The sequence below is a fragment of the Jaculus jaculus genome, chromosome 19 (genome assembly GCF_020740685.1).
Source record: "Jaculus jaculus isolate mJacJac1 chromosome 19, mJacJac1.mat.Y.cur, whole genome shotgun sequence".
NCBI classification, from domain to species: Eukaryota; Metazoa; Chordata; class Mammalia; order Rodentia; family Dipodidae; genus Jaculus; species Jaculus jaculus.
This window is the reverse complement of record NC_059120.1, coordinates 46,165,888-46,186,639: the sequence shown is the minus strand read 5'-3', so window position 1 is coordinate 46,186,639 and position 20,752 is coordinate 46,165,888. Positions and strand designations below refer to the sequence as shown.

The window sequence follows — 20,752 nt, the reverse complement described above, 5'->3', positions numbered from 1 at the left end:
GTGATGGGGGAGGTGACAGCAGAAGTGAGGGAGGGGCGGGGGGGACAGAAGTGGGAGGTGCCAAAGGAGTCAGTAGCATCCTCGCTCAGTGCCCGACCCACAAGGGTTGAGGGGTACGGCTGGGAGGTGGTCTGGTAGCCTGAACACCCCGAGGTTGGTCCCAGGCGTGGCCCGAGCAGCAGCATCCGCCCCAGCGAGCGAGCGAGCGAGCGGGACGGACTTAGGACCTCTCGGAGCGAGCAGGTCTCGGGGTAGTGTAAGGTTTGCGCGGCTTCCCCCCCCGGCTGGCGGCTGCAGAAGACGATCTGCTTCCCGAGTGAGACGTCCCCGCCGCCCCGCCGCCCCGCCGCGGGCCGCGCAGACTTCCCGGGGCCCGCCCGGCCGCCGCTCCCCGCGCCGCGCCCGCCCCGGCGCTCCGTGTCGCCGCGGCGCCCCAAGTTTGCGGAGCGCTGGCTGCGGGCTGGGCGCGGGGTGACGGGCCCGGCGCCTCGGGCGGGAGGGGCCGTCTGTGGGGGTGTGTGTGCGTGGTGGGGGGAGAACCCGGGGAGCCCCGAGAACCGCGATCCAGAAGCTTCGAGGGGACCATGTCCCTGTCATCCGAGGGACTCCGGGTGCGTCGCGTCTCGCAGCCCTGGGCGCGATGCGCGGTGACATTTCTGACTTGACTGCAGGAATGCGCGCAGGGAGACCCCGCCAGCTCGCCGCTGCAGGACCCTCCTCCCCGGCGCCCAGGCCCACGGTCCCCATCGAGACCCCGCGCGGGATCGAACCCATTGCCACCGCCGCCGCCTTCATCTGAAATAAAAATGAAAGTGGGGCCAAAGCGGGACCGAACCGCCTGACCGCTGGTTCCGAGCCCGGGTTGGGGTGGAGGGGCGGATCAGAGAACATCGTCCTAGAGCTTAAGAAGAGAGAAAGAAAAACAAGAAAACAACAAGAAAAGAGGAAGAAAAAAAAAAAAAAACAACCGAGACCCTCAGTAAAAGTTTAAGAGGAGAAGTGGCCGAGGCAGCGCAGCGAGCCGAGCGAGGGGAGGATCGGCCGGCAGGACCTCCGAAAGCTGCGATTCCTTTATTAATCTCACTATATTTTTGGAGGGAGAGAGGCACCTTTCGCATCCTCTCTTCCTCTCCGCCCACCCCTGCTTCCCTCCTCCTCATCTACCTGTCAAAGTCACTGATCTTTTTGCATTTCGGAAGAGGACGTCAACGGGAAGGAATCCCCCCCGCCCCCCGACACACACACCCTCCATCTCCGTGCAGGTTGCAAAGAGGGGGCGACGCGCACCAGAGGCTGTTCCACCCCCCCCACACCCGACCACCACCCCGGGGTGGGGGGCAACCAGACGAAGGTAATGAGCGGCCGGGAGCGGCGGGCAGCCGTGGGGTTTTGGGTGCCCAGAATCTCCTCCAGCTCCCCGGGCCGGGAGCGCGATCGGGGAGCCCGGGGGCTGCCTGGGAGACGGCGGCGGTTCGGATCCACACACCCCCCTCCGCGCTCCCCGCTCCGCCCGCGCGCCCCCCGGGGAGGGCGGCTCTCCGCGGGAGCTGCCGCCGCCGCCGCCCCGGGGCGGACCCAGGCTGAGCCCCCCACCCCCCGGGCCGCCGCCCCGCGCCGTCCGCTAGGCTCCCACCCACCCGGGAGCCGGGGCACACGCCGCCCACCTCCCCCCGGCGCGGTAAGTGCGGACAGCATCTCCCTCGGTCCTCCCTTGGTGGTCCCTTCTCCAACCCCTCTGCGGACACCCCAGACCCGGGCCAGCCACAGGCGGGAAGGGAGGCTTCGGGTGGGAGAGGAACTTTAGAAAGCTCCGGGAGGAAGCGGAGCGGGGAGCCTGTGCACACACACACACACGCACACACACAACTCCCGGGTGTGCGCCCCTGGCTGTTGCGTCCTTAGCTGAGCCATGAGTCCGAACATCCAGCCACCCATTGCCGACGCACCGCGCTTTCTCTGGCTTCCACACACCTGACCGCACACAATGTGCAAGAAGGTTATCGTTGTTATTATTATTATTATTATTATTATTATTATTATTATTATTATTATTTAATTTCCTTTGCCAAAATTGTCTCGTGGAGGCGGTGGTGGTGATGGGGAGGGGGTCACTTGCCCAGTTATCATCTCTGCGGAGCCAGTGGCTCCACCGAGGGCTTTTGAAGTCCCCTTCTTTTAATCTCTTTTATTTAGTGCGAGATTTAAAGCATCACTACCCCAAGGCTGCGCAGCTGGGGAGAAAGGAAGATGAAAAGGGGGGAAAGATGGTGTAGGAATGCTGTTTGGAATAATTTCTCGGAGCCTGACGTCGCGTTAATCAGTTGATGGATTTGGCCAGAGACGTGGAGTTTCTCTCTGCCGTGGATCTGTGGATATCTATGTATAATATAAATAATACCGAATATTATTGGACCCAAAAATAACCAATTAAGTGATTCTTGACAGCAAACTTAGATAAAAGAAGAAACTGCGCCCTCTGCTGTTTATTTTAGTCATCTCGTCCAGGGACCTTCCCCCCCCCCATCCCACTTCTTCTTCGAGAAATAGAAATCCACTTAACAGTAGATTGTCATTTTTCAGGGCAACGAAGGAGAATTCCTGGCGGGGATTTTTAAAGCAACTTTATTAGGAAAAGTCTCAGAATGCGATCGTACAGTTGCATTAGGTATAGATTTCCAGGGACTGGCTCTTTCTGCTCCCCTCTCTCCTGCCCTCTTTACCCAAGGACTAATAGAGCCATTCCTTATCACAACCGATTGTCAATCTTTGGAGTGGAAAATTCTGAGTAAGACCCAGCATTCCACAAGACATATGGTGAATCTGGCAGCACACCTGCTCCAAAAAAACAAGGCCTCCTTCTATGTTTTGTGACTGAAAATGCTAAAAGTTTTCTTATTGTACAGAAATGAAAGGAAGGAAAAAAAGCAAAGATATTTTTTTCCCCTCATCAGAATCATCTCTTCAAATAGCAGTGGATGGCAATTATGCTTGTTAGAAAGTTTTGCAGAAATCTGTGGGGGAGGGGCCAGGGTCTCCAGACCCTTGTGGCCCTTGAAAAGCTCCTCTGAAGCAGGGAGGGACCCGGCAAGCCCACACCTCAGCGCGTGTTTCCAATGCCCCTCTTTGAAGGCCTCACCCACTTGCCTTTCTCTTTGGCAGAGGAAAATCTGCTCCACTCCTATCTAAGATTACTGTTGGACATAAGAAACTTTCAAACTTGCACAAAAATTTGGATTTTTGCACGGGGGGGGGGTCAGCATGCAAAAAAAAATGCATCCAGTATTTCACACATGAAGCTACTCCAGCTTACATATATGAGGAGCGTATATTCTTTCCAGTTGTCATGAAGTGAGATCTAGCTCATCACTAAGTACCAACATGCGGGCATTCAGTGTTTCCTGCCCAGATATTAAGTCTGCTGCCTTTCTTCCTGAGATATTTAGGAGAGGTAATCACAATAATTTGAAAGATACAAATGATTTTGTTTGGACATAATAATGTTTTCCCATTAAGATTTCTGTTCTGTCAGCTTTCACTGGGTATATGGGTTAACATGATCCAGGTTAGCATCTTGGGGGGAGGGAAGAGACTAATGTATTTTGCAGTTTCCTTTTGTGTGGTGAAAATACCTGTCTTAATTTCCATCTTTATTCTGAAAACATGAGAGACTATATCTTTTTTTAAAAAAAATTAAATCATTACACATTTAGTCAGTGGATTTCTAAGTAAAGATTTAGAGAGAGTTTTTGAGTGACAAAAGCACCAAGTCATTTGGAAAAAAAATTAAATTTTATACAACTTAAGAAAACAAGGATCTGTTAATATTGAAAGTGTGCATGTATGTTTTTAGGAATTAAACCATATTATAGGAAAGTGATTTACTATACTTTTAGAAGCTAATTTTATTTTCAGAATCCAGAGTCCTTTCTCAGAGTTCAAGTGGGTGTACATTTTCAATCTGTGCATTTGAGAACTTGGATCTCCTAACTTCTCTATATGAGAATGGAAGCTTTATTGTTCATATGATAAATGCCACATTTTAAAATGCCAGATTTCTTCTAGTTTAACTACTTCTGAAATGCTTTTATTTGTCATCTCATCCCCAAACATCCTATAAAATATATGCTGTCAGACTTCCCCATTAGCCTTCCTTTGGTGAAAATAGAAGTCTTCCAAAAACTAGCGTATGCTACTTGATATTATTGAGAACCTTGGAACAGTTGATTGTTTAAAATATCCAAAGTAGTATGTATCAGTCCTGCTACACTACATTTCAATTTTTTAAAAATGTTTTTGTGACCTTTAACAAAACATAGAGAAGCCCATGTTTCCCATGAAGACTAAAATATGGTTTTGTCACAGTAAATTAAAAAAAAATGGAAGATAGGTTAACAGATCTCATATGATAGATTTCATTGTGAATTTGTTCAAGCTGCTAATTTTGACATGTGATTGATTTTGTATGTTTTTCTTTTATTTTTCAATGAGATATGTTCATCTTCAATTTTCCTTTTGTTCATATCCATTAAGAAACATACAGATTGATAAAATTCTTAATGTCCATAATGAACGAGTTACTAGCTGTCCATTTCAGGCGCCCCTGAAGGGCTGTATATTTAGGGACTGCATGTCTTATTGCCACACCCCCTACCTCCCAGGGACATGATGCATTTAAAAGAATGTTAAATGTCACTTCAAGTTAGGAGACTTACAGGCAGTATTTTTCTCTCAGTGAAAGAAATTTAGAAAATAATTGTTTACTATTTTAATCATTTCTATTTACATGTGATTTTGGTGTTTATTTATTATTTCATTTTTTTTTGTACTTTTGTGATGAGAGAAAGGACCTGTGAAATCCCCTTGTACAAAGTTTATCCAAGGTGTAAGGGAATTAGCTAGAGAATCCTGCGGTGGGGTGGGGGGAATGCTTCATGCATGCAAAGCCATTTTATAGTACATTTTAGCCTTGATCGTTAATACGTATCACCCTGAAGGCCATGACGTAATTTTGCATTTTTGCATTGGCTCTGTAAATGTATATACCATAGGTCTGTGGAGTACTTTTGACATTAAGGGATTTTTTTTCTTTATCAAAAATGATTTGTTAATACTTTGTTTCAGATTGAGATGATGTTGTTTGTTATTTGATGACAGTGAGTTCTCAGGGCTGGCAATGCGCAGAGCCAGAACTGGGGCTGCCCAGAGGTCTGCGCGGCTGTCTCTACTTGGGTGGTCCAGGCTCTGGAGGGCAATTGAAAATGTGTTAGTCAGCAATTAGTCGAGTGCTGGGCTGGCAGGGGTGTGGTTAGTCCCCAGATATATCATTGACTATCCTCATAATCAGTTTGCCTGACTATTCGCCATCATGACCCACCTTTTAAGAAGCTATTGATAGTTTTAATCTGACTGAAACCAAGGCCAGATGGAAGCCAGTACCATTAGGTAACAGAAGTGGTGGTATAAATGATAGTCTATTTGGACATCATTTTATTTTCTTTGAAAACTTCATAATTCTATCTTAGTCGAAACACACAAGGCCTCTTTTTCATTGTGTTTTGTAGGCATGCATGGATTTAATTTCTTCTCATGTGAAGTTAGGAGGATTTTCTTTGACTTGTGTAGGACACTGAAAAATAAAAAGACCCTGACATGACAGTAATATAGGAGGGGATGCTGCAGATCTATTTGAAAAAAAAATGAGATAAAAAAGTTATGTTGAGGAACAGATTTTGCTCCTGATATGTATAGATGCTATGGTTAATATCTTTTTCTGTGTCAATAGGAGCTCATTAAATGTAAATTCTGCAGACTAACTTATCCATGTCATATTAGTGCTTGCCAAACTTGACATTTTTAATACATTAACAATATGTCTGTGATGTGATGGAAAACTATTAATCACAACTGGTTATGTGCCAGAAATTTAAGTTATAATTGGCTGCTTCTTGTCAAGAGTGTCTGTCGCACAGTCCTGCAACTGCCTAATTTTCAAATATCTTGCCCTCCTATGCACTTTCCTATGTCAGTCCTCGAAACTCAGTCAATAGTGTAGTCCATAATTCCACATAATAACCAGCATTGTAATTCTGGGATGCTTTAATGAGAGTTTGTTACATTGGGAGTGCTGTGTTCAGGAGATAATAACAGGTTTACCTTTATTTCTTATGTGTCTATATTTTTCATGTTTAAACATAAGGTCATTCTTTGAAGTCTCAGTAAGGTGAACTGTGGATGAAGATAGAGTAACCAAAACTGAATAGATTCAAGAAAAAAAATTTGGTTGATAAAAGTAAAGACCAATCTCTAGAATAATTTGAACATATTTCAAGTCATATTTTATACTTAACATTGAAAAATAACAGAACTATTCACTCAGTTCAAAATCACAGCTACTGGTTCCAGGTCTTCAGACTAATAAGTGACATTAATAATTTTGGACCTGGTAGATTTTACACTGTCCCACCTATAAATCCCCACTTTCTTCTCTTCCCTAAGTGTCTGTTTCCTCTTACAAAAATACAGCAAACACGTGAAAATTGAATATGTAAAATGAACACATATTATTTTAACACCTTTCAGATTATTAATTGTCAATGTGTTGGGTGTTTCTGGAAGTATCAGCTTGTAATTCTTTAAAAAGCAAAAAGCTGTGGTAGCCACACCACATGCTCCTCTGTGATGTTTCCTTTCTAGCTTAGGATTTCAAAATGTGCTCAACACTGTGCGCTCTTTAAGTTGCAAGGAACATACAGATTGCAGTTTATGCATGTTTAGACACACTGCTAATTGTTGCTTCATGGGAACTCAACTATTCAACACTTTTCCTAGGAGAAAATATCACGATTTGCAGCTGTATGATAACATTTTATGAATTGAATATAATGAAAATTGCACTTGCATCCATAAAGCAATTATTATAAATTACTTTTCTATGGAAACACAATTCAACCATCTGTTGGCATTTCATAGTCTCCGTGGCTTAGTTCATTTGAAGATGGTGCATTATTTCAATATATCGAATTTCCTTTATAAGATTGTTTGTAGATAGTGAGCTTCCTTATTTAAACTCTTTAATATGAATTGGAGAGTATCATGAAATTTTCTAATGCTGTGGGCTTGGTTTACTTCATATTAATTTTTAATATATTTAATAATTTTAACTAGAAATGTGAACTAAATAATTAAGAAAACATACTTTTTAGCACCTAGATTCCTAAGGTTAGTACATTTGTAGAGATTTGGAAAAGTTGCCAGCCATTAACAACTTGTATCTATAATTACATAGGCTGCATTACCAGTGTACCAAAAGTACTCTTATGCAGAATTTTTTATTTTCTCATAGAATTAGTACCATATTATTCTGCTGCATGGCCTGTTAACTCACCCTCAGCTATTTTTATATGTGCATTTTAAATTGTGCATTTTACTACAGAGCTTTTACTTTTAAAGCAGCACATAATATTCACCTTTGGGACAAATTCTCTGCAGTTACAGGAAGAAACTGCAAATGCAAATATAATGGCTATGAAAAGATACAAGAAAGTAGAGACTTTGTATAAAAAGATGATTTGCTCCTTTGATTTTAGTTTTTAAAAATATTTCCTTAGAGCCACATTGCCTTTATCAGTAAACCCAACTAACAAATGACGCAAAATTCCCTCAATCATGATGAGTAAATCCAGAGAGAAAAGGTTTGAACCAGCAATGCAACTTTTCACTCAGGCAAAGGAAAGCTAAGAGATGCCTCAGGAACTTGAAGACTGTTGGGGTCTCTTTGCTGAGAGACAAAAGGCATGCAAGGAGTTGTTTCTTTATCATTATTATAAAAGCACTCAGCCCCAAGCCCACTCAGTGCTCTTGGAATGTTTTCCAGCACTGTTATATATGCGAGATCTTTAAATCCAGCATCCTGCTTTCGGCAGTTAAGATGGAATTGTCACTTTTGAAGCCGCAATCGGTAACCTACCTGGAACACATATACCTGTGTTTCTGACGAAACAGTTAAGCCCTTCCTATCAAAATTCTCCCCAACGTGGCTGGCTTCCTTGGCCTGCCCATTCTAGCAGAGCACGTGCGTGTAAAAGTGATCTCCCTGTTACACCATTTTGCTTTGCGCCACATCAAGCTTCCAAATGTCAAAATATCATATATTTTCTAATACGTTGATTCTGAGGCAGTAACTCTTAACTGTTATTGTTCTTAAAAGGGCGTTGGTACGAGAAGAAGAAAAGAGAGATTGATGTGAGACGAACCCGGGACCCTGGATACTTTTTGTTGCTTCAGCTGCCGACCCCTCAGTGCATCGGAACACGGAACACAGAACAGGGAGGATCTATCTGGGCTGGTGGATGTACAATGGGAGAGCCGTCACTTCGCTGAATTGTTATCTGCTGCTGGGCATCTTTTACAAAAGCAAACCAGACCTGAATCTATCAGATATGTTAAACAAGGAAAAGCAAGCTCCAGGCTGTTAATGCCTAACGCACAACTATGTTAGGCTCCCAACAAAGTCCTCAATACACCTGAAAATGCACAATACCATAGTCCTTCATTGTGGGTTTTGGAATCTGCTTTGAGATCTCATCCTTTCAAAAATATATGTACATATATATATATATATACAGACTTTACTTATATAAAGACATATTACATATATCTCTATATATTCAGGTATATATGTAAATAGACACTGGTGGCTGATAAGACACGAAGAGTGAAAAGATTTTAGAGATGTATTTGTCAAGATTCTTGTCGATCCATGCCCTTTGGGTTACAGTGTCCTCGGTGATGCAGCCCTACCCATTAGTGTGGGGACACTACGATGTCTGTAAGACTCAGATCTACACGGAAGAAGGGAAAGTGTGGGATTACATGGCCTGCCAGCCGGAATCCACGGACATGACCAAATACCTGAAAGTGAAACTGGATCCCCCGGATATCACCTGTGGAGACCCGCCCGAGTCGTTCTGCGCAATGGTGAGGCCACACTTTTGAGTAGCGTGTCTTTCCTGTACGTGGTGTCCGGCCCCACATGCGCACAGATGTGGTGGGTGTGAGTGAAGACCGCTCGTGCGGGCTGTGCGGAGAGCCTGGCTTCCCGGAGTGCCAGTGTGCCTGGCACGGTGCGTGCCTGGAGCGGCCTGCTGCCCAGCAAAGTGTCAAGGAGGCAGGTGCAGTGTGTTTTCAGTTTGGAAATTGGGACTGACTGGGTCAGCTGTGTTACCTTAATGACAAAAATCTACTGGCTAACCAGCCTTCAGACTGCAGAGGTTTATTTTCAAACAGATGAGGCCGGGCCCGAATCCCATAGTCAGGGTGACAAGAGATCCCATTGTTTCTTTCGATGGGCAGCTGCTGTGAAGTGGGGTTTCTTGGTTAGGAGACCAGTGGGAAGAAAACCCAAAGGTCTTTCTTATCAAGGGTTACAATTTCTTTCTTTCTTTCTTTCTTTCTTTCTTTCTTTCTTTCTTTCTTTCTTTCTTTCTTTCTTTCTTTCTTTTCTTTTTTTTTGGTTTTTCAAGGGAGCACCTCACTCTAGCCCAGGCTGACCTGGAATTCACTATGGAGTCTCAGGGTGGCCTCGAACTCATGGCGATCCTCCTGATCCTCCTACCTCTGCCTCCTGAGTGCTGGGATTAAAGTCGTGTGCCGCCATGCCCGGTTCAAGGGTTACAGTTTCTTATGTACATTTTAAAGATGGCTGTTGAAAACATTTGCTGAAAAGGGATGATGCAGGGCATACAAAATCAGATACTCTCTCCTTTGGATAAGCACAGTTACTTTCATTATTCTGGGAGTATGTATTTTTTTTTTTTCTGGATGGAAAATTAAAAGTTAGGAGAAAAGGCAGCAATGGGAAAATTTCCATTAAAACCATAGCTGAAGGAACTTGCAAATGGATGGGTGGTTAACATGATGTCGGTGAATGTGTCACAGAATCCAGACAGGGTCGTTATTGTTGGTTTTTATTCTAGGTGGTCTATATTTGATACAAGAACCATGCTAACCCTAACCCCATTTTTCTCCACATAACAGACTTGTAAGGCAGATTTTAGTAGTATTCCTACCTGACTTTATTATCTTGAACCTAGCCTGGCATTTTCAGGATAGTGAAACTATTAATCAATGTAGCATCTGCTCACAGTGCCCAGTGAGGTAAATTAACATTAGATCATCATAGACCCAGCACTATAGAAAACCTTTTGTAACAGGGAAACAATTCTTAGCAATAAAGAGTTTTCACCTAAAAGCTGAGGGCTTGCCATTTCTCAAAAGTGCCTGTGGGGACTTGTTTGAATTAGAAGCTAAGCCTGATTTTGTTGAAAGTGAGTAAAAGAGCGTGGCTATTATGTGTCACTATGACTAAAGTGCCATAAAAGACGAAATATTTCAGAGAGGACCAGTCTTTCTAGGAAACGGGTACGTGCTTTGCAAAGAAGCTACATTTCAGAAACCACAGGTTTCCCAAAGAGCTTATTTAAACATAACAGTAAACTTCCGATAAATCTAAAAAGGGCAAGGATATTTTCTGACTTCACATAAAGCCCCTAGTCACTTCTTACATTAAGATCTTATATGCCAGTCTATGGTGAAACTGTTGCTTGGGTGGCAGCTCTTCCACTCCCCATAGTAGAGGAAGAGCTCTGGGCCAACTCTCAATATTATTAAGAACACACTGGCTCTTTGTACTGGTTTACATGCCTGTTCTGAAATGATTTAATAAGTTGTGGATATAAGCGAAATAGTCACTCTCCCTTTCCACAGTGTGGTTTACAGTTACCCAGACACTATCTTTGTGCTCAGGCTGCCTCGTGGGTGCCGCTGCCTGGGCTCAGCCTCTGGCCAGAGGAGGCTTGCTCAGCACAGCTCCCACGAGCCTTGGGGAAAGTTTTCTTAGTGTATTCAGCATGCCTCTTTTCCCCATCAAAACAGGGAAGGGCATGTCACAGGACTTCATATACCCGTCTTTCATAGGGACAGAGTCTTCGGTCCTTAAGTCCATGTCTACCAATTCACAGGCCAAGTGAGGTTATATGGGCAATGAGACAAGAGCATTAAAATGATATTCCTCAGTTGCCATTAAGAGCACTGGCATGTACACCATATAGTCTTACATTGAACTCCGCAGGACAATCTTTTAAAGGGTTGTTTCACAGAACAGTACAGATGTTCTAAAAGTCCTGGTGGACCTAAGGATGTCACTAAGTGGAAATACTGCAAAGATGTGGGATGTTACCCATTGATCTTTATTCCTTGACATGATTTAATGGTTTAATTTAAATATTTGATAATGCATATTTTAAATGCTATTTGTGTCTTCATTATATGCCCGGTCAATGATGATTACCTAACATAGCAATACTTCTTCTCTGTAGTTGTGGATTTTTTATAAAACTCGGCATAAGAGCTCTCAACACAGGCTGTGGGCTGTCTCGGGATCCTGTCATTTCAGCCCTGTTTAGGTGCTCCTTAGCCCAGGGTCTAATGAGATCCATGAAGTCACTTGAGCTATGACTTCCACATTCTCTGCTCCTTGACACTCGCATCCATACCTGCTCCTTCAGGTCATTATGGCCTATTACATCACCGTGGCTGCCAGATAAGCACAGCCACTACTTAGGCCCCTATATGCAAATGTGTGCTGGAAAATGGCTTCCCTTCCTCAGCCACTAACACCCTTATTATCTCTGACTCCAGGGATCCTGCACACCCAGAGGACATTCGGCCACAGCAATGTCCTGTAATTATTCCTGGAGTCAATTTATTGAGAATAAAGTTGGACTTCACCAGCAACTGGCGTTGCGTTGAGAGTGTGTGTTGCTACTGGCTGCGTTTGCTCCTTTGTAATATGCTAGTGACTTTGCATGAGTGTTGTGTTCATTGTAATATAGAGTGAAATGTTAGGAGAAGAAGCAGCTCATAATTCCATGGAGTAATAGACCTCTGCCTGATAACCTGGATGGCATGTGTAATATATTCTCTATGTCAAGTATTTTATAATTGTTGCATATTAATTCCACAAGCATCCTTAAGTACTTATTTTCTGGGAGAGCCCTATCATCTGGAGTTATGGTAATAGAATAAGGATTATACATGTATATGTGTTTATTCATACATGCATGCGTGTTTGTGAATTGTGTATTTTGAAATCTATTCATTTTTTAATTAATTTATTCCTTTTAGGTTGCTAGTGGGTAAAAAAAAAAAATGGATCACTGAGATTCAGAAGGAGGGGGAGTCAGAAGAGTAGTGGAGGGTCAACCACTTTTGCTCAGAAGGCGAGGGTCACACATTAGTGTTGATCTCATCCTTCCAGGTGCAATGACGCAGCAGCGCAGGCTTCAGGTGGCGTAGCTGTCAGAAAACGCAGGGCATCTGGTGACAGCGATTTGCTTCAATTTGCATGAGAAGCAGAGAGGCTGATTGGAACCTGTGGGAAATTGCTGAAGTGACCACACAAAGCTACATAGGACTTGTGCTTTGTGTTTAGACAAACTCGGCTGTCATTTCTCCGCGCAGCAACACCTCAGTGGCTTAAAAATGGCAAAAATTATCTGCGGTTGTCTCCAGCCTGCAGCTAACTTTCTCTGACTTAGACAGAAGCATTGAACAGAAACCTGCACACAGGAAGGAGTCATGTGTATTTGTACGATTTATGGGCAGAAGTGCTGATGACTGTGGAAATGTGAGCCCTTGGGTGCTGTCATAGATTTCGGAGCCAATCAAAGCTAAATTAGGAAACAAAGATTATTAAAAAGTCTTTTGTGCATGTAATTTTGGCATAATATTATGAGATGGACATTAAATGTTTTCCTTGGAGACTTTCAGCATCATTAATGCAGCGTGCCTTTAATTATAAATACACTCATCTGACTAAAAACTGGTGAAAATAAAGTACTCCAAGGTGTACTTAGCAACACCCTCATTATGTTTACTGTAATAATTAAAAGAAAGGGGGTCATTTTTCTAAATAAAATGTCTGATTTTAAAGTGGAAATGGGTTTTCTTTAGGAAATTTACTAATGTGTTCCCCTATTCTCAACAGGCATTAATTCAAGTACCTTAACAGGTCTATGAATGATTACTCCATATTGTGCTTTTTCTAGATAGGCTCCTATTAAGAAAAAAATCTTTAATTATTGCAAGCATTGTGGATAGAGTAGATTTTGGAAGGGCAGATTGAAATTTACAAAAGTAATAGAAAGCCTTTGTGTTTTATGATTTCAAGGGAACCCATGGGGCAAGCAGCTGGTAATTCAGAGTGTCAGGGCTATCCATTACTTAAATTTCTGCTTTGACATCATCTCGGGTTGCCATCTGGTGGCTATCAGGTGGCCTTTGTGAAATCAATTTGATAAACTCAATTACATTTTCAATGACAAGGAATTAATATCAATTTTTCAACACTGGAAGTGACATTGACTTATCTAATGATTGAATGATCTTAAAAATACACTTTATTTACATGAAACATTATTCAAAAATGCATGAGGTTTTAATACCAGGGACATATCTCATTTGAACTGATTTATCCCTTAATTATGGCAGGATGGAATTTTTTAAAACCTTCAGTTCCTTTGTTATTAACATTTCTTTGTTATTATTTCATTATTTAGACTTGTTTCTTAGAGACATTCAATTTCATGTTTGCAGTGAATTAAGTTTGACAAAAATTAGTCTTTCTGATTTGTCAGCACATCAAGTAAATCCTTGTTGAGGAACGAACATTAATTAGCTCCTTTGTATCTAGTATATTAAGTCTAAAGCACTTTACCTGCTCTTCAAATCTGCAGGAATACAGTCTTATTTATACTACTACGTGTTAGGCCCTTACAGCATCTTAGGGGTACTGACAGTCTGACTGGAGAGGAACAGCTGGATTTGGATCTAGCCTTCGTCGGTAGAGTATTCATGCTTTGTGGAGGAAGTCATGAGAGGGAGAAGATAGAGACTAGCAACACCCCAAATGGCTTCATGGTGCTATGGTTCCTTGGTACTTCCCTCTATATCCATAAGTGCTCTTGCCTCTGATAGGCTAACGCATCCCCATTATTCCCTACCACTGTATGCAGAGCTAAGGGAGCAGTACCAGCAGAATATACAAAAACCCAGCAGTAGTTGTGAGAATTCAGCCAAACAACGCCTGCCCTCAAAGATGTCAAGAACAGACCTGAACAAAAGTAAGCCAAAGAAGTTTGTTCCCAGGTGGTGGGGACAGCTTGGGGGCCAGAGATATAAAGTGCTCAGAATTCAGAGGCAAGCGTTTTGTACTATGCCACACAGAGAATACTATGTGACGTCTAACAGCCCTCCAACATGAAGCGATGTCAGACAAGATGCAGGAGAAAGGGTGGGTGGAGCGGAGAGACACCTCCGCATGGAGTGATGCACTGCTGATCAGGTTAATGGGAGAAAGGTTTCTCATGCTCTTCAGGATAGAAGGTGAACAGAAACTAACCTTATATCACTTGAAAAGTGTGAGAACCAGTATCCTAAAAGTCCATAGTCTATCTGTACTATTTGGGGGTCTCTTGAAGATATTCTTCAGAATTTGAAGGGGTGGGCTGCCTCTGCTTCCTGCTTTGCTATTGTCCTTTTTCTTTCCTCTTCTTTTCTTTTCTTTTCTTTTTTTCCATAGGGGTTTCTTCAGGTTGCTGCCTTGATCTTATGATAGTGAGGACAGGTCTTACCACACAAGAATCCTTACTTCGTGTCGCCTCTTCTTTTCTCTACCAAGATGAGCAGAAGACATTCCTTTTGCTTGGAATAGTCTGTTTCCCTTCTATCTACCTTAGTCTCAAATATCCTTTCAGGTTCTAACTCCAGTGACTTTTGATATAGATCTCCAAATTTTAGCTGGTGTCATTCTCTAGGCCTTTCACAATATAGAATTTCACAATATAGAATTTACCAGTTCTGTGTACTGGGATCTCTGGTTATTTTGGGTTCTATATATTCCTTCTCTTATTTAACAAATAGTTAAAGATTATACACTCAGTGTGATCCACAAATTATATGCAGTGTTGCTTTTTGGAACTTGCCTAACAGTTTCAAAACATGTATGAAATTATAGTACATATCAATGTATAATTTCATTTTTAATTCAACATTATGCTTTTTAGATACACTGTTGTATAGTATTCATCTATATATGTATTGCTTCAGCCATCTTTCTATTTGTAAACATTTATGTTGCTTGATTTTAATGTCTTAGGATTCCTGACCAATGGTAAATTGTGCTCCAGAAAGTTAACAACATATACATCATCAACAAGTTATGGTCATGTATGAGTAACTAGACCCACATAATACTTGAAAATAGACTTATATTCTATTTCACTGTAGGGCTACAGCAGATAAGACAAGGAGATACAATTTATCAAAGATATAAAGATTATTTATTCACACCCTATCACTCTTTAAGCTAAGATTAGAATGTTAACACTTTGACATTCATATAATTGCATATTTAGGCACTAAACAGTACTAAGTTTATTCAACCTGCATTTTATTTTATTCTTGTGAGTTGACGTTTAAATTTCTCATCTATTTGTGTTTTGTTATGTGTAACTTAAGAGTTTTGCTGTTTTGTAATTTTCCCCTTCTCTAGTGTTTTCTGTAGAAATCACTGATTTAAAAATACATGTGCTTACATGCACATGTAAATTTAAGTCTTTCATAAAGCTGCACTTTTGTTCACTTAATCAAATCAGAATCTGAACATCCTTCCTTTATTTTTATCTATTTATTTGATAGAGAGATAGAATAACAAAGAGAGAGAGAAGGAGAGAGAAAGAATGGGTACTCCAGGGCCTCCAGCCACTGCAAACGAACTCCAGATGCACACACCACTCATCTAACTTTACATGGGTCCAGGGGAATCATACCTGGGTCCCTTGGATTTGCAGGCAAGTGCCTTAAACCACTAAGCCATCTCTCAAGCCCATGAATATCCTTTTTGCCAGAAGGCAAGAGACTTCATTCCAGCGACTTTCCCACACCTTTGACTTGGTGGAAACACTCTGCATTCCTGCCTTCCACTTTGATGGGAGGAATCAGTAGTCTCACTATATTAGCCAAGAGTCTGTGTTGAGAGCCCACAACTTTGTGTTTTGTTCATAATGTAAGAACTTCGCAAGGTGTTATTTTCCTTAAGCAAAGAGCTTATTTTGATTTAGGATCTATTCTTGGAAAGAAGTGCAAGCTAAGACATATTCTTTGTGTAAAGCAGCCCATGTGAAATCTACTTTTAATTCCCTAGACTCATGGAGTTTTTCAAGTGCAAATATATATATCCAGAATTTCTTATTTTTACAATAGGAAAAAATGATGAAAGTTGTTTCACAGGCATAATATTGGAAAAGAAAGTGATTGAGATTGGCAGGTGGTTTCTTCTTACCTTGCAAGGAATAGATAGATTCAGTGTCTCCTCCATGGAAATTAAAGATGCTAGTGGAGGAAGAATCCAGAATGGGTTTTCACTCTTTGACCTACTTTGAAGCTGACTTCTAAAATATTAAATGAAGAGTTGAGCTGGGTATTGCTCCAGTACAAAGAAAGAGCCCTTTTGTTCCAGAAGGTCGATGTCCTTTGAGAGGTCCAGCTGCTGACATTATCCTCAGGTCATGTCTGCCAATGATTTTCCACCATCCTATGTAACTTTTTGTCCCTTTGCCGTTGATTCTCTTCTTCTTAGAAGTGATTAAATGAAGAAATCAAATACACTTTGCAAACAACTCCCAAGCATGGTCCGTCTAAAATTAATCCTGTGTTTCAGCAAATGTTGTCATGCTTCCTCTGTAGCCATTCGTATCAGGCAGGAATTTGTAATGTGGTGCAAAAGCCTGGGCAAGTGTGAGGAATAAGAAACCTGTGGAGAGGTTAAAAACCATCCTAGGTAAATAATTCTGTATTTCAAAGGAAAATATGTTAATGTGTGCATATAGGTGCTAGAAGACAAGAATGCCTGATGTGTAAAACTAAAAGCTGTCTTTTAGACATGGGAATGACATGTATAGCTCATGTAAGGGTTATTTTGGAGGCCTTCAGTCTTTTTGAAAGTGAATTCCAAAGGAGTGGATTGCTTGGTGGGTCAGAGTAGATTGAAGACCTTCATATTATGATCATATAAAGTCTCTATAACCAGAGAGGAGGACCCAGCTAATGAGATCCATTGCAAGTTCCACAAAAGGCCATGCACGTGGCATAAAGAACAAGAGTTGGTGGAAAGCATGGGAATCCGAGGTTGGTTGTGCATGCATGGACTATATGCCATATAGATTTTGCTTTCAAAGTTTAAATAGGGTACTCTGTTATGAGGTGTTATGGAGATTTCCTACTGATGTGGCTCAGAATGATGTTTGGGTTGGCCATCATAAAGATTGATACATTTTACTATTTAATTTATTTGTGAGAGAGGAGGACACAGAGAGAAAGAGCGGAAGAGGCAGAGAGAGGCTGGGGAGAGTGGGCATTCCAGGGCCTCCAGACGCTGCTGATAAAGTCCAATGCATGCGCCACCTTGTGCATCAGGCTGATGTGGGTACTGGGAAGTGGAACCTTGGTCCTTAGGCTTTGTGGGCGAGTGCCTTATCTGCTAAGCCACTTCTTCAGCCCAAGATTAATGCCTTTAAAATGCCTAAAACATATAAAAAATGATATGTATAACAAAACTCATCGTGTATTTTCAGTTGAGTTCGTGCTACGTACATTTTTACAAGTGCTATTTACAGCTGATATTGATTTTCTAAAGGACTCACTGATACTAAGCCCTGCATTAAATGACTGACCTGCATTTGTTCTCAAAATCTTCAGTCCTATCATTATCCTTATTGACCAGGTGGAGGCGCTGTGCCTGTGGTTAAGCAATTTCTCCCACTATGTAATGGGATTGAGATAAATCCAGGCGCCCTGACACCCATGTCTCACTCAAAGTATTCTATCCCCACCTTATTTAATTTATAGCATATTTGATAATGTAGAACACCATTTTAAAAAGTCACATTTATGATTGGGACGGTGAGCTCCAGTAGTATGATTTTGTTATTTAGAAGCCTTTTATCTGAAATAACTTCCGAAAATTGCATTCTGTAAACAGAGTGTATTGAATGTTGGAAGTATACATTATGAGTGTCTTCATTCAGGGATAAGAGAAGCAATCAGCAGTGTTTGTTCCCAGCCTTGCTTCCTATTCCATTAATGTGCTCATATAAATGGAAATAAGCCGTTAGAAATCATAGAAAGCTGAGCGCACACTGTATTCACCATCCCAAACCAGAAGGGCAAGTCAGCAGCTGTTGTCTAGGTGGATGGGTAAAGCGCTGGGGAAGGTAGCCAGCCTGATGCTTTTGTTTCCGTCTCAGTCAAAACCAGTATCTTATAGCTAATGGCCTACACGGTGTCCTCATGGGCATGTCTACTAGGCATTTAAACTTAACAGATTTATTATAGAACTCCAGACTTCGTCTCCCCCAAATCGATTCTGTTCTAGTCTTTCCCATATCTGTAAGTGGCAGCTCACTTTTATCTATCTACTGCTCAGGATAAGCAATCTAGAAAGCTCCCTGAACTCATCTGTATCCCTTACAACACGTACCAGTGAGAGTTCTGGTAGTAAAGCCTTCAAAGTGTATTGTCAGCCTGACCATTCCCCGCTTCCCCAGTGCTAACAACCAAGCCTCAATAAGCTCACTCGCTAGGCTGGAACCAACAGCATCTCCTCATTGGTCTGCCTGCTTCCAACCATTATTCTCTTGTGAACATTCCATGCATTTTATGATGTAAAGTTATGTGTAGGCATCATAATTTCATATATGTTTATATGGTTGGTTCACCATATCTGGTGGTTGTAAGCTGGATGGTATTTATCCAACCTGGGAGTGAAAAATTTTTAAAAATTGTGTCTGTACTACTATACTGAGCATGGACAGAGTTTTCTTCTTATTTTTCTTTGAGCAGTAGTACATGTTTTACACATTATGATGAATATGCATTTGAAACAATATATAGTTTTAATATTGAACTTTAAAACTTTTATCAAACTGAAAACCATTCTGTAATTTGATTTTTCATTCAAAACTATTTTTTTGAACTGTGCAAGGTACTGTATGATCTAGTTTCTCCTATTATCATTCTATACACATGTAGGAGCATATACAATTATATATGAATGTGTGTATGCCCACATACACACACACATATGTACGTACATACATATACATATACATATACATATACATATACATATACATATATATATGTATGTATACATATATATGTATATATATATATTCTTTATAAATAATTTTCTTAGTGGAAATTTAGGAAATTTTATTTTTTTACTTTTTTGATCTCTTCTTTTGCAATTACAAGTCATTACACAGAAATAACCTTTGCCTAGTCTCTTGGTTTATATGAGCAAGAGTTTGTGTTGGTTTTGTTTTTTTCCCAAGGTGTATACCCTGAGGCCAGTGTGTGAGGTCAGAGCCTATGATCATTTTCATCAACTGTGATAAGAGGTGGCATGTTGTATTTCTTAGCAATAGATTACAAATTTTTCTTTCTCTTATTCACTGATATGCTGTTTTATTATGTAATTAAGTTTATTTAACAAGTTATATATGTTTTTATTTTTTTATTTTTTTTTGGTTTTTATTTATTTGAGAACAACAGTCAGAGAAAGAGGCAGATAGAGAGAGGAAGAGAAAGAGAGAGATAGAGAATGGGTGCGCCAGGGTCTTCAGCCACTGCAGATGAACTCTAGACATGTGCGCCCCTTGTGCATCTGGCCAACGTGGGTGCTGGGGAATCGAGCCTCGAACCGGGCTCCTTAGGCTTCAGAGGCAAGCGCTTAACCGCTAAACCATCTCTCCAGCCCAAGAAGTTATATTTGTCTTATTTCCTTAGTTGTTAGGTCACTCAAGTTTACAAGCTATCATAGGAAACATAATCAACTCATAATTTTTAAGAATGCTTTTATTTGCATGGGGAGAGAGATTGATGAGAGAATGGGTATGATAAGGCCTTTTGCTTTGCAAACTAGCCCAGACACAGGCTCCACCTGTGCATCTGGCTTTATATGGGCACTGTGGAATTGAACCTGGGCTGTTAAGCTTTGTAAGCAAGCACCCTCAACTACTGAGGCACCTGTCCAGCCCCTAGAATGTTTGATAAAACTATAAGCAACACGGCTACTAATCTCTCATCTTTGTTTTAATTATTTCATAGTAAATCACTTGGAAGTTGCATAAGCATCGCTAATAAATATTCACCATGGTAAGTCAACAGGCTATAAGCAGGATATTTGGAGAAATAAATATCTAGCCAACCTATAAGCAAATTCAGATTATTGTACAAGGGGTAAGAGTGGTACCCTAGATCTGGCCTCCTGATATGACAGGTATGCTTGACCACAACAATCTATATAAAATTATAGTTTTAAGATATGTTAATAGTCATTTATATTTATTTTCCCTAATCCTCTGGCTTTATTACCGGCCTATAACAATAACCTTATAGTGCTTCTTAACTGGAAGTCTTGTTGCTTACTTTGCAAGATGATATATAAATATTGCCTCATCCATCACCGGAATGGTTTGTCTCCTAGATGAAAACCTGAGGATGATATGTAACTGTAATAAATTTCGATGGCAAGGGAAGGGTTCTATTTCCAATTAAAACCACAGCCGGGATGTTTCCATTTAGCCTGACAGGGGAGGTTAGACCAACATGCATTTTTTATGTTTTGTGTTTT

General features: G+C 41.4%; 1 protein-coding gene across 1 annotated transcript in view; it reads left to right on the top strand.

Annotated features, from left to right (window-relative positions):
• Positions 1 to 546: 546 nt before the first annotated feature.
• Positions 547 to 20,752, top strand: part of Ntng1 (netrin G1) — a 380,197-nt gene continuing 359,991 nt past the window's right edge. Inside the window, exons 1-2 of the mRNA XM_045137990.1 lie at positions 547 to 1,351; positions 8,207 to 8,976. Of these exons, the coding sequence (XP_044993925.1) occupies positions 8,731 to 8,976 (246 nt within the window). The 5' untranslated portion in view covers positions 547 to 1,351; positions 8,207 to 8,730. The remainder of the gene's footprint in view (positions 1,352 to 8,206; positions 8,977 to 20,752) is intronic.